This window comes from Rhinopithecus bieti, unplaced genomic scaffold (assembly GCF_001698545.2).
Source record: "Rhinopithecus bieti isolate Rb0 unplaced genomic scaffold, ASM169854v2 scaffold_19966, whole genome shotgun sequence".
Taxonomy (NCBI): domain Eukaryota; kingdom Metazoa; phylum Chordata; class Mammalia; order Primates; family Cercopithecidae; genus Rhinopithecus; species Rhinopithecus bieti.
The window spans coordinates 1,955,061-1,970,546 of NW_016809923.1; the positions used below are offsets into that span (position 1 = coordinate 1,955,061).

At 33.3% G+C, this 15,486-nt stretch overlaps 1 protein-coding gene across 2 annotated transcripts in view; it reads left to right on the top strand.

Moving 5' to 3' along the window:
* KCNH7 (potassium voltage-gated channel subfamily H member 7) overlaps positions 1–15,486 on the top strand; it is a 485,293-nt gene that overhangs the window by 415,408 nt on the left and 54,399 nt on the right. The window contains exon 9 of one of the 2 annotated variants that reach the window (XM_017890966.1): positions 11,250–11,449. In XM_017890966.1, the coding sequence (XP_017746455.1) occupies positions 11,250–11,449 (200 nt within the window). Of the gene's footprint in view, positions 1–11,249; positions 11,539–15,486 lie in introns of those variants that run through there. The other variant, XM_017890967.1, reaches the window with a different exon arrangement.

Below are 15,486 nucleotides of genomic sequence, written 5' to 3' on the forward strand. Positions count from 1 at the left end.
ATTATATATACTATATACATATATAATATATAATATAGATGCATGCAACATACTCATACCTATTTATACATAATATACATGTAATTTTCCCCTGTCATTGACTAAAAATTTCTTTTCCTGTGACATTATGTCAAGATCTAAGTGACTGGTCAATGTCATGAGCATCATTCGTAACAGATATTCTTTGGAATTAAAAAAGCTTTGTTAAAAGATGTTTTAATATTAACATGTATATTTTAATAACACCGTGGAACCACTGAAGGTGAACTTGCTGTTTCCAGGCAGCAATTAGCAAAAACATAAAAGCATGATGGTTTTTTATTTTCATTTTTTTATCATATTTTTAAAAATAATTTCAACTTTTATTTTAGATTCAGGGAGTATGTGTGCAGGTTTGTTACATAGGTATATTGTGTGATGCTGAAGTCTGGGGTATGAATGATTCCCATCCACCCAGATCATGCTCATAGCCAATATGTAGTTTTTCAGTCATTGCCCCCGTCCCTTTATCTCACTCTACTAGTCCCACATGTGTATTGTTCTCATCTTTATGTCCATGTGTACATAATGCTTAGCCTCCACTTAGAAGTGAGAACATGTGGTGTTTGGTTTTCTGTTCCTATATTAATTCACTTAGGATAATGGCCTACACTGCATCCATGTTGCTGCAAAGGACATACTTTTTTTTTTCTTTTTTATGGCTATATAATAGTTCATATTGTATATGTACTACGTTTTATTTATCCAGTTTACTGTTGATGGGCATCTAGGTTGATTCCATTTCTTCTTCAATGTGAATACGGCTGCAATGAACGTATAAGTACATGTGTCTTTTTGGTAGAACGATTTATTTTTCTTCAGGTGTATACCCAGTAATGGAATTGACAGGTCGAATGATAATTCTGTTTTAAGTTGTTTGAGAAACCTCCAAACTGCATTCCACAGTTGCTGGACTAATCTATATTTCCCTCAAGCAATAATAAATGCTTATATTCCCTAATATAAGCATTCCATTTTCTCCACAGCCTCACCATCATCTGTTATCCAGATGGTATTTCCTAGGTTTTCTTCTAGGATTCTTACGGTTTGAGGCCTTATATTCCAATCTTAAATCCATCTTGATTTAATTTTTGTAGATGGTGAAAGATAGGGGTCCAGTTCAACACTTCTGCATATGGCTAGCCAGCTGTCTCAGCACCATTTATTGAATAGGGCGTCCTTTATACATTGCTTATTTTTGTCAACTTTGTTGAAGATCACATGACTGTAGGTGTGCAGTTTTATTTCTGGGTTTTCTATTCCATTCCATTGGTCTATGTGTCTGTTTTTGCACCAGTACCATGCTGTTTTGGTTACTGTGGCCTTATAGTATAGTTTGAAGTTGGGTAATATGATGCTTCTAGCTTTGTGCTTTTTGTTTAGGATTGCTTTGGCTATTCAGGCTCTGTTTCACTTTCTATAAATACACAGTAATTCTTTTTTCTAATTCTGTGGAAAATGACATTGGTAGTTTGATAGGAATAGCATTGAATCTATAAATTGCTTTGAGGAGTATGGCCATTTTAACAATATTGCCTCTTTCAATTCATGGGCATGGAATGTTTGTCCATTTGTTTGTGTCATCTATGGTTTCTTTCAGCAGTGTTTTGTAGGTCTCCTTGTAGACATCTTTCACCTCCTTGGTTAGATGTATTCCTAGCTATTTTATTTTTTGACTATTGTAAATGTGATTGGATTCTGGATTTGGAACATTATTAGTGCATGGAAATGCTACTAATTTTTGTACATTGATTCTGTATCTTGAAACTTTACTGAAGACATTTATCATTTCTAGGATCTTTTTGGTTGTTTATAGGAATAGAATAATATTATCAGCAAAGAGAGATAATTTGACTTCTTCTTTTCCTATTTGGAGGCCTTTTATTTCTTTATCTTGCCTGCTTGTTCTAGCTAGGACTTCCAGTGCTATGTTGAATAGGAGTGGTGAGAGGCATCCTTATGTTGCTCCTGCTTAATGGGAATGCTTCCAGCTTTTTCCCATTCATGATATTGGCTGTGGGTTTGCAATAGATTGCTTTTATTATTTTGAAGTATGATATTTCAATGCCTAGTTTGTTGAGGGTTTTTAATCAGGAAAATTTTGGATTTTAAGCATGGTTTATTTCTAAAGATTCAGAAAGAACATCATCCTTAGAATGCATAGAAAGTTGAAAATAGATCCTGATAGTTGATTTTAAATGTCAACATGATAATAAAATGTGCTTAGATAAATCCCTATTAATGAAACGTAAATAAATTCACCAAGTTTATTGTCTACTTTATATCCAACGTACTTTTCATAAGTTTTTATTTTAGTAGCATTTGTGTAAGCAAATAACATTACATTTCAATAACTATTAAGACATTCTACAAATTCAGTCCAAGTCTAGGCTGCAAACACAGAAGTAGCATTGTACCCAGAAAGAAATGGAAGTTGGATCTCCTAGAATAAAGTAGAAATATGTATTCCAGAGAGACTGAACACAGAGCAAACACAGTTCCAACCATTTTGTGATTACGACTACTAGTAAACACTTTATAGGGGTCATAGGTATCAAACAAGGAAAAACTTGGTCTTAATTAAACACGTATATAGCAGAAATATCTTTTTAAGAAAATAGAACCTGTATTTTGAAACTTAGAATTTTTAAGAAAGACTTTTAAAAATGTACTTGTTTAGCCAGTTCACCATTTAGTAATCCACACTACCTGTGAGGATTAAGTAAAATACGTAGTGCTATTTATCATGTGGATTTTTTTAAATTGAAGATATCTCAGTTCTTTACTTGCTCTACACCTAATCTCCATTCCCTCAATCAGGGAATTTTAGGCAATTTTCTTCCTTTGTCCTTCTTTCCTTCCTTTCTTCTTCCCTTCCTGTTTTTCTTTTTTAATATAGCACTAGACTATTTCTGTTAATATATTAAGAATGATACGTGTTTTCTGCAGATGAATTGTATCTTTTAAGAAAAAAGAAAATGCTCTAATCAAATTGGTTATAGTAGGATACACCCACATTCCACATACCATCATTTATTTGAATATAAGACTTGGTTCTATACACCTTAATCCAAATGGGATTATGTAAAGCTTTATGTCACGCAGGAAATACTTTATAGGTACTCCTGGAGAACTGCACCATGACCTATTATGTCATAAATAAAGAAAAGAGTAAAATTAAGACTTGAAATTTGGCAATAATAAGAATACTGAAATTTATGTACCCATTTGATGTATATAGGTGTATCTGCACATGATATTCTCAGTTCAATCTAACTATATTCTAAAATGATATGGTTTTATCTATGCCCATACTCCTCAGTGGCCTTATTTCAGCCTGAAAAAATAGAATAACAAAAAATGTGATTAAAAAATGTGTATATGCTAATTACAACTATTGTGGTTATCAGGTTGAACTTTCTCAGCATCCTGAGTTTAACTCTAATCTTTATTCTAAAAGAAAAATTTGAAGCCAAGTTGTAGAAAACAAGGCAATCAACCTTCTATCTTATAGCAATATAATTTAAGGAAACTAAAAATAAAACATTAAATGCAAATAGTAAATATCTAATGCATATAGATTGTTACATGCATTTTGTAAAGCTGCTGTTTGCAGACAGTTTTTGTACTGCTGACCATGTACAGACTACAGTAACCAGATAATACATTTTAAAAGTGTGTATAACTCAAAATAAAAAAAGAAGACTGTGAAGTCATTAAATAATTGTAAATGTAAGTGATGCTCATATGTTTATACATGTTTTATAACATATAGCGTAATTTTATATTTTAAATATTATAAATAGCATGTATATATTTAATTTAAAAAAACACATAAGCCAGAAAAATAAAGGCAAATGTACTCCATTTCTGACCTGCTTGATAAACATCTTGATTGGGAGAATTTCTTATTTTTGTAGCATGTAAAAAAAAAGTTACTGGAGTTCTGCTTCCAGTTATGGTGGAGTTACTAAAACCTTACTCTCCTTCTATTAAAAACAAACAGAAAACTGATAAAAATATATAAGACAATTGTTTTCAGGCACTGGAAAATTAACAGGGAAGTTTGATCCCTGAAAGAAAGAAAGCAAACAATATGGGCCACATGTTATCTTGACTTTTTTTCTGGAGGCACTTTCTGGACCACAGTGAACAGAGAAGGGAGAAATAACCTAAGCAGACCCCAGCAGTCTTACAGAGTTAAGAAAACAAGATCAGAGGTCATGGAGGCTAAGGTACTGCAATTTGCAAGACAGACAAGTGGAGAAGTAGTTATGGAAAAGAAAAGCCCCAGAAACCTACATAGGTATCCTTTTGAGTCTTCTGACGAATACTAAGTCACAAATGCATGGGGTAAAACTCCCCAAAATCCGGCAAAGAAATACCAGAAACACTATAAGCTAAACAATTTCCAGAGCTCACATAGATGTGGGAGATTTTCAAATTTCAGCCAGCAGAATGGAAAACCCTTATTGAACATCCAGGGTATTTGGTAGAAATCTCAGGAAAAAAAAAAAAAAAAAAAAATAGTGCTGTAGTACCAGGGCTAATCTGTCCCAAAAAAAAGCTTCAACAGAAAGCTTCAATAGGCACATGCTGATCCCCAAGTGGTTTAACTCTTGCAAAAACATCTAACTTCTTTTTAAGACAAAAAAAGTTACAAGCATTAAAGAAGTTTAAATTTATAGTGCCCAATATCTATTTAAAATTTGAGAGATAAGAAACAGAAAAATGTAATTCTTAATAGGAAAAAAAAAAATCAAGTAAAATGGAACCAGAATCTACAAAGATGATGAAGGCAAGCAAAAAAATATATATTCTTTTTTTTAAATAACAGCAGAAATTTTTTAATTTAAAAATAATGGTAGAATTTTTTACAAAATTAATGAAAACTATAAACCACATATCCAAGAAGTCCAGTGAATCCCAAACAGGTTAAATATGTGTAAAACACACTGGTGCACATCATAATCAAATATTAAATGCTGCTGGAGAAAAAAAGACACATCATATACAAAGGAAAAAGATAATGTTGATAGATTTCTTATTAGAAATGATGAAGGCCAAAGACAAAGGAATAAAATTCTTATATTGCTGAAAGAAAACCAAAATCTGTCAACATAGAAATCTATGTTTAATTAAACTACTCTTCAAAAATGACAAAACCTGACATAATTCTTCATGAGCAGACTACAAGAAATGATAAAGTTCTTCAAGTGAAAGGAAAATTATACCAGATGAAAATTTGGATCAACACAAAAGAATGAAAAACTATAAGTGGTAAATGTGTGAGTTAAAAAAAAAAAAAAAAAAAAAAAAGACTTTTCCTTATTTCTAAATGTCTTCAAAAATAATTGACTTCTTAAAGCAAAAAATAATGTCAATGAATGTGCAGGTTTTATAACATATGTAGAAGGAGAAATTATGACAATGATAGTATCAAAAAGTGGGAAGAAGAAATAGAAATATATGTTGTTGTAAGGTTCCTACATCATTCATGACATGGTATTATGCTATTTAAAGTAGATGTTGACCAATTTAAAATGTATGTTATAAATCCTACAACTATAGCTAACAAGCCAACAGGAAAGACAAAATGGAATAATAACAAAATAACACATGTAAAATATTGTAGGAAATAAGTAAAAAAGGGAAACGCCAAAAACAAATAGCAAGATAGTATATTTAAACCCAAATATATCAATAATTGCATTAAATATAAATGATCTAAATGCTTTTGTTGAAATGGAGAAATTATCAGAGAGTATTTTAAAAAATAAGGTTCAACCATATGCTGTCTAAAGAAAACATACTTATAAAGAGTAAAAAAAAAATGAAAAACAATGTTCATACAAATCCTAATCATAAGAAAATCTGAGGAACAGTATTAACTTCAGACAATGTAGTGGTATTAACTTTAGGACAAGTACTATTGCCAAAGATAAAATAGATAAATATAGCAATCCTAAATGTATAGGTACTCAATTACAGAACTTTAAATTACATGAAGGAAAACTGATGTAACTGAAAGGAAAATTGACAAATTCACAAGACAAATTCATAATTATAGTTGGCAATGTTAACACTGCTCTTTCAGTATGTTATAGAATAAACAGATCAAATGAATAAAAATATAGAAAACTTAAAGAATACTATCAGCTAAACTTGGTATATTGACAATTATAGAATACCAGCAGAATACATGCTCTTTACTAGCATATATGGAACATTTACCAGTAGACAAGCCACATGCTGGGCTACAAAACAAGTCTCAATAAATTTGAAAATGCTAAAATCATACAAAGTATTTGTCTGATGATAGAGAAACCAGAAATCAACAATAGAAGAAGGAAGAGGAGAAGGACCTAGAAGATGAGGAGAAGGAGGAAGAGGACAAGGAGACAAGGAGTAGGAGAAAAAACTGCTAGATGTTTAGAAAGTCCCCAGATGTTTGGAAATAGGTTCCAAATAACTCACAGTTCAAAGAAGAAATCACATGGAAAATTACAAACTATTTTTAACTTAATGAAAATGAAAACAAAATGTATCAAAACGTGTATAGGGCACCTAAGGCATTTTTTAGAGACAAATCTATAGCTTTAAGTGTTTTATTTTAAAAGGAGATCTAAAATCAAAATCTAAGCTTGTATTTTAAGAAGCTAGTAAAAGGCAAGCAAATTAAAACCTAATACAACTGGAAGAAAAGAAATAATAGATATAAGAGCAGAAGGCAATAAAATAGAAAACTAACAAGAGAGAAAAGTTAATGGAAGTAATTTTAAAATCAGTAAAACTGATAAGCCTCCAACTAGACTAAAAGAGAGAACATAAGTTACTGTCCTGTATGAAAGAAAGATAGTAACACAAATCTTATGGACATTAAAAGGATAAGAAAAGAACATTATAAAGAACAATAAACTTGACAATTTAGATCAAATGATAAAATTATTTGAATTATACACATTACCAAAACTGAAACAAACAAAAATAACCCTGAATCATACAATAAAAATTGATAAATTGGATTTCATCAAAATTAATAACTTCTACACTTCAAAAAACACCATTAATAAAAGGAATGGACAAATGGTATACTTGAAGAAAATATTTTCAATACCAAGATCAAAAAAGGACTTATATCCAGAATATATCAATAATTCTTATAAATCCATAATAAGAAGACAACTCAATTTAAAAATGGGTAAAGTATTTGAAAAGACAATTCACAAAATATACATGAATGACTAATAAAGACATGAAAAAAATGTTATTAATCATCAGGAAAATGAAAATTAAAACCCTAATGAGATATTACACATATACACTACAATGGTTAAAATTAAAGACTGACAAAACCAAATGCTGGAGAGGATATGGAACAACTAGTATTTTCATACATTGCTGGTGAGAATGTAAAATGATACAACTTTGAAAAACAGTTTGGCAGATTCTTATAAAGTTAAACATACCACACAACTCAGCAATTCCACTCTTAGGTGTTTAAAAGAAATGAAAATATATGCCCACACAAAGACTTATATACAAATGTTCATGGCAGTTTTATTCGTAATAGCCAAAAACTAGAAACAGCAAGGTTTCCATCAACAGGAGAAGAGATAAACAAACTGTGGTACAGCCATATGATGCAAATCAATTCAGCAATTAAAAAAAAAAATTACTGATACACACAACAGAATGATTCTCAAAAACATGTTGAGCAAAAGAAGTCAGTCACAAATGTACATAATGAATATGTACATTATGATTCCACTTATATAAAATCCTAGAAAATGCAAACTAATCTGTAATGACATAAAGGAGCTCAGTGGTTGTCTAAGGTCTGAAGTGAGTGGTTGCAAGCAACCAAGGAACACAAGGAGACTTTTAGGGTGAAGCAAATGTTCTATATCATGATTGTGTTTACAGGGGTGTATATATTTGTCAAAACTAATTGAATTATACACTTAAAATAGATGCATCTTACATATAAATTAAAAATCAATAAAATTTATTTTATTAAGTTACAGAATTGTTTAAATTTATGTAGTAAGAATGCAGGTGTATTTGTCAACATGTTTCAGCTAATATTTTCTGACCAATCAAATGTATTAGCATGGTTACTATATCAGAATTAAGGTGTGGTGTGCTGAAGGAAGTTTTAAGATACACCTGTTTTATTTCTATAATACCTAAACTAAAGCAAACCATTTGGATGATAAAATAACTCCCTATTTATAAAACTAAAAATATTGAGTTAAGGAGAGATGCCTAGATATCCATAGTCTTTCAACTTGCTTTTGATTGATATTTTTGCCAGTTGGGCATCAACTAAATAATATGTACAGAATATAAGTATTTTATTCTTCTCTCTAGCTTATAACCTCTAGCTCCATTTCCTTCCTAAAAAATAGGAAAAAGATTAATGTCTTTATTTTAATTTAAAAGTCATAATCACAGAATTTCCTAAAATAGGTATCTCAGGTCACTTTTGTCGTTTTGTTTTTTTGTTTGTTTGTTTGTTTGTTTTTGAGATAGGGTCTCACTCTGTCACCCAGGCTGGAGTGCAGTGGCACGATCTTAGCTCACTGCAACCTGTACCTCCCCGGTTCAAACGATTCTCGTGCCTCAGCTTCCGGAATAGCTGGTACTACAGGCACACAGCAAGATACCTGGCTAATGTTTGTATTTGTTGTAGAGATGGGGTTTTGCCATGTTGCCCAGACTGGGTTCGAACCCCTCAGCTCAGGTGATCCACCTGCCTTGGCCTCCCAAAGTTCTGGGATTACAGGCGTGAGCCACTGCGCCCGACCATAAATTAGTCACTTATCTGTTCAACTATGTACTTACAATCTAGATTTTTTTTCATCTTGACAGCTAGTGGGAAATGCTTGTTTATGACTTAAACTAACATTTTGGTTAATTTTGATGGTAGAGATAAAACTCTACCATCCAAATAACATCTAATTTGCTAAAATCTATTTAATGAATAAGATTTTTTCCTTATCTTTCTTGATCATGTAATGGTTTAGGTAAAACATGTGTTTCTTGATCATGTGTGGTTTAGGTAAAAAATATATATATATATATAGCATTGATTTCGTGCCCTCTGATTAAACCTAATTCCTGAGCACGTGATAGGTATTTTGGAAACATAACATCACATGTGATCGTTTCCCCACTACATTTGGAATAAGTAAAGCGTGTTTTTCACATGAATGTCCTTGGATCACAGGAATCAATTTCTGGCAAATATTGTTAATTCTCTATTTAAAGAACGATTCATTTACTCAAAAACAATTTAAGCCCACCTTTTCTTCATGTAGAAGATACAATTCAAACATCTGCTCTGCCTTACAGAGGATTAATGTCTCTTATACATGCCAATTCAGCCTCACTAGAGATCTCCTGTATTAGTCTGGATGTCCAGAGAAGCAGAACCAAAAGATAGATATTGGAAAGACATATGTGTTTGAATATAGATAAAGATATAAAGAGATTTATCAGACGAAATTGGCTCACATGGTTGTAGAGGCTGAAAATTCTCAAGATCTGTACTCAGTAACTGGGTCTAGACCAGGGAGAGCCAATGATGTGGTTTCAGTCTGAGTCCGAGTGCAAGTCCAAAGGCTGGAGAAGACTGATATTCAGCTCAGACAGTCAAGCAGAGAGTTAATTCTCCTTTCTTCCCCTTTTTCTTCTATTCAGGCCTTCAATAAGTTGGATGTAGCCCACCCACAGTGGGGAGGACAAACTGCTTTACTTGTTTACTGACCCAAATGCTAATCTCCTCTGCAAACCCCTCACAGACACACCCAGAATATTTGTGTAACCAAATATCCATGCACACTGTGGCCCAGTCAAGTTGATATAAAATTAACCACCACATCTCCCCAACTTCCATCCCCTTAAATAGATAAAAACAAGGGGTCACTACTTTCCCTGGGACATTCTCTTACTTGGGATATCTATGGTACATAAGGATCTTGATAACCAAGCATGATAAGATAAGCGAACAAGGTGAGATGGAAAAGCAAGCAAGTGCCCAGGAAAACATACTAGTTTAAAACATGGCCAGAATCTGGCCAAAGCCTACTTTGGAAATGATTAAGTGGTTTACAGAAGCAATTGTTTGTAAACTTTGTTTGAGGAAACAAATGTGTCATTTGAATTTACTTTAATTAAACACTTCAAACTCTTTTGTTGTTGCTGTTTTCCCCACCCTGGTATATAGCTATTCCAGTGACTTAAACATATGTTACCATATCTCTCAGTTTCTGATAGATACCCAAAGATCAATATTCAGATTTTATATCATGATGTGACTTTCTGTACAGAGAATAGCATTTATTTTTAGGATTATTAGAAATGAATACAAATATAAAAAAGAGAGAAAGTGCTTAAAGAGCTTATTTTAAATCATGAAGATTTAGTGGAAGAAGCACCAATACAGATATTCTTCCTAAATGCTGATTATATAGCAAGGGATCTCATAGCAGTTTCTTCCCATAGACGAAAGAACAAAATGTATTCTATTTTTTCCCTACAAAAATGAAGCTATGTGAATTTTTCTAAGCCAGAGATATGTTTCTTATGCAAAAATACTATGAAAATGAATTGGAATAGATTAAAAACTGTATACAAATTAACACTCCAAGGAAACTGGGTTTCTTAAAAGAATTTGTTATCCCTTAACAAAACCTAATGTATTCAAAATAATCTCAATTTAATAATAGATTTGTCTTATCTAGCAAAGTTAGTGTATTTGCGCTGAGAGGCAGGAAGATAAGTCACAATTTAAAACTAATAGATGAACTCCAATTCAGAAAAATCCCTAAAAGACACTTTTGCCTCATATTTTTTTCAAGAAAATGTATTTATGGTGAGCCATGACATGCCTTTTTTTTAAATGAAAGGGTTTATTTCAAATGCATTTCTCTCTAGTCAATGCTCCCAGCCACAAGCTGATATTATAAACAATGTGAGTTTTCACTTTCATTTAGAATCCATGATGAATTTGGATACTTTCCCTCTCCAGCTTTATCACTAAAATTATGAAATGTAAAGCAGTTTTAGTTTAACTTCTTTTTTTCCCCGTGATCCAATGGTAAATCCTCACTAGACTGAGATAATCAAAATCCTCATGCTTGATACTCTAACAATATATAACATGCCTATGTTTCCCCCATAACTTTGTTTTTTATCCAATCCAGCACTAATGTATGCAAGCATTTTTGGGAATGTATCTGCAATTATCCAAAGACTATACTCGGGAACTGCCAGGTACCACATGCAGATGCTGCGAGTAAAAGAATTCATTCGCTTTCACCAAATCCCCAACCCTCTGAGGCAACGTCTTGAAGAATATTTCCAGCACGCATGGACTTACACCAATGGCATTGACATGAACATGGTATGTATGTCTGTTTTCCAAAATGAAAGTGCCACGGGCATTATAGTGATAGCCAAAATGGAATAAAAGCCAGAATCACCAGCTTTGAACCCCTTGCTTTTGTTTTCTTCTCTCAGATGTGTATTTTCTCCCCTGGAGATAGTCTCTCATTCTCAATTCATGGCATTGCATGGTGCTATATCTAGTTATACTGTGTGACAAAGGCATTATAACATGATGCAAACTGATATAACTGTGTGTAGTAGAGTTCCCACTTCTGGTGAGAAACAGCATTGCTTTAGCTGGGACTTGGGTTTTTACTGCATGGCCTCATTGCCAACACCCCCCAAAAATAGTTGGATCCAGTTGCAATAAGGTTTGGCAAGTAAACAGTAATAATTATGATGCCCCCAAACAGAGATCCCAGGTTAACACACTTTAAAAGACAGGAAATTGAAAACTTATAGGAGAGGTCAGGGAGCTTAAGTATACATAAGCATTTTCTGATAGGAAGTTTCACACTTTTAAGAATTTTTTTTCTATATTTTAAACAATCTACGCTGTGCCCTTTTACACCTGGTTTAATGCATCTTTCCTTTCAAGGGGGGAAATATGGATCCCTTCACATTTTTCCTTCACCTTTTAAGCAAATTCAACATCAACAATCACCTGTCATAACTTCCCTTCCTGTATCACTGCTCAAAACTTTTAATGATATTAATCAACAATTTTAATGATATTAATGTAGTCCAAAGACCTCTGTTTATTATTAGGAGAAGTGCCCACTTTCTTTTACCTTGCAATTTGGCTATAAAGGCTGGTTGCTAAATAAATTATACAGCAAATCCAAATTCGATGATGTATCATAGAGCGCCAGAAGAAAAGGAATAAAAATATGGTGGCTTCCCATATGGCTACTCCTCCACTGGGCAAGGACCCTGTTTCTAAGAATTTCTCAGAAAATAAAAGCACTCACATTTAATTATGTCAATTGCATGAAACAATTTTTGTGTAAGTGAGCCTGTACAATTTAAAATGGTACTTTCTCTTTAACCAGTAATACTTTAATGAAGAAAGAAGGGTTCAAAATTAACAGGAATGGTGCAGAAAGCACTGCAAATATTACCCAATTTGAAAGTAATATTTATATATGGATAAGTTTATCATAGCTGTGTGTGATGTATTTGATTGAGAAGGACATGCCATGACAAAAATGTTAATTTGAAGAGCTAATCAAATGAGCACTTTTCACGCAAAACCCCATGAGTCATTTCTAATCATCCCAAAGTTCCTTGTGGAAAATTCATTTGTAAATTGATCCCCCAAAGGAACACTTTAATCTCACAAGAAAGAGCACCTACATGTTGATCACTCTTCTATATTTCCATCACTGTTATTGTTTAACAAAGGTGTCAGCATTCAAAATCTTTTGGGGACTCTCTGCTGCTGGGTTGGCTGAAGCAGTGTCAAGAATTTTTAATCAAAACACATCATTCATTTTTTGTTGTTCCATACTGCCAGATTATTTCAAAAACAGTAGCAAAACAATTATTTTACCCCCCTCCATGTAACTCTAGTTTTGTGACCTTTTTTTGTGATAAAGTCGATTTTGTGACAACTATTTACCTTTCATTGTTTGACTCTATTACCTATGAATATGGTTTATATACCACTTGCCTATTTACAATGTACTTATGAAAGATTTATCTCTTTCCTGTCTGCTTCACACCTTAATAAATGGAATCACAACACCCACCGGTAAGAACAGGAGGTATTTATATCCAATTTAATTCTCGTGTAAATTGTGGAGAACACCCTTGTTATCTGTCAGGTTTAGAGCTTGTTAAATGATTTCCAATGTCAGTTCTGATCTTTTCTGCATGACGTAGCTGAGGAACTACAAAGCAAGAAACTGGGGAAGACAACCTGGAAGAGGCCAAGTACAGAATAGAAATCCTTAACTTTAACAACGACTTGACCTCTAACAATATTTATATACAATTTCCCAGTCCCCATAAAAATTCACTTCTCTGCCCCTATCCCGACTCTGGTAAAGGCTATGGGTATACGGTTTGCATTAGATAATTGTCATAAATAAAATGTCATTCTCTTTCATTATCTTCTATTTTCATGATGTAGGTGTTTTTCTTTCCTCTCATCTGCATGCCTGTATTACATCGTCCTGGAGTGTGTGAGCTCTAAACCATGTGCCGCTGAGTCTTGCATGTGGTTTTGAGAGCTTGACTTTGCATGGACTTCTTGTTTGTGTACAGTGTCTACATTTCTCATTTTGTGACTGCAAAGTGAGTAAGCGAACTGCAAGATAACTCTGAACACTCAGCAAATGGAAGATGCTTACTTGTTAAGCACTACTTATGAAACAAAGTTGATTAGAGAAAAAACAACTATACCCTTAGACAATTGAGAGGTTAAAAAAATCAAAATGGATTTTTTTTACCTCCAAAACCACACTTAAAATCCCTATGTATTGTCAACTAAATTGTAATTTAATCGCAGTTTAAAATCATTCAAATTTATGTATTGTCACACATAAAAGCACACTAAACTTGTATTTTGCATCAGCATTACATGATATTTTAAGTATAACCTTAAATATAATTTATCATGAAACGTTTCAGGTCATTTTCACTGTTCAACCATGTCCAAATGAAGTACAAGATACTCAATGACACGGTATTGATTGACCTAAAATTATTTTTATGAACAAAACCATTTGATTGTTTGATAGACCAAAAAAATAAGAAATAATTGACCTAAAAAGTGTGGCCATATCCTTTTGGTGTAAAAGCTATTGCCAGAATGTTTCAAAACTTAAAGCACTGTGGGAACAAGTATGGATTCCCTTTTAGTTGAGCCAGATGGTTCAGAGTACAAAAGGAAATGGGCCAGAATAATGAAACCACTGAAAGAATCACAGTTTTTTGTTTTGTTTTTGTTTTTGTTTTGAGGCAGAGTCTTGCTCTATTGCCCAGGCTGTAGTGCAGCAGTGCCGTCTAGGCTTGCTGCAACCTCTATCTCCTGGGTTCAAGCAATTCTCCTGCCTCAGCCTCCTGAGTAGCTGGGATAACAGGCACATGCCACCACAGCTGGCTAATTTTTGTATTTTTGGTAGAGATAGGCTTTCACCATGTTGGCCAGGATGGTCTCGAACTCCTGATCTCAAGTGATCTGCCACCTTGACCTCCCAAAGTGCTGGGATTATAGGCGAGAGTCACCACGCCTGGCCTAGATCATGTTCTTTTGAGAGTGATCTCATATTAGGAATAGTAAAAATCATATGAAAGATGTGCAGAAGTTAACTCTCTTAGAGGAAAACTCTCTTCCCTCTACCTCCAACATTTTTAAATAGGAGTGAAGAGATACTTTTTTCAGAGTATTACTGATAGCATCTCAATGAATTTCTCCAAATCAAAGCTGTCTTCTGATATAGTCTGAGACTTTCTGAGCTTACCTAACACTGTTTTAGTTACAGCACTACCACAGTAATGAAAATCATCTTTCATGTCAGTGTAGAATCAAGTGGCCTCACATCACACACACACACACACACACACACACACACACACACACAAAGAAGGACTCCAATGACCATGGTCCATGTATTTTTCTGGATGAAGAGAAATAAACTATTTAGGGCAGAGGCTACTCCTAAATTTAATATTATAATTGCATGGAATAAATGCCTGTATGAGCATTTAATGGGGAATTTACTCCTTACCTGAAAATAGCACCTCTGCCCCCACCAAATAATGCCCAGATAATATAAAAAATGCAGAATAGAGATTCAGAAGACTTAAAAACTAACTCTCAGTCTGCCACTACTCTTGGACAAGTCACTTAACCTCTCTGCAATTTCATCAAACTTGTTGTTTTCCAATATTTTTAAAGCACCAGAATTCAAATATGCTAAATGTGCAAAACCGTTATTGTGGGAGCTTTTCTGCTTGAGGATGGCAATTCTAATCTATCTGCTTCCCCATCCCCCAACTCAGGTACTCAGTAATCCAGAAACAGTTTTCATTTCTTTCATTTATTTT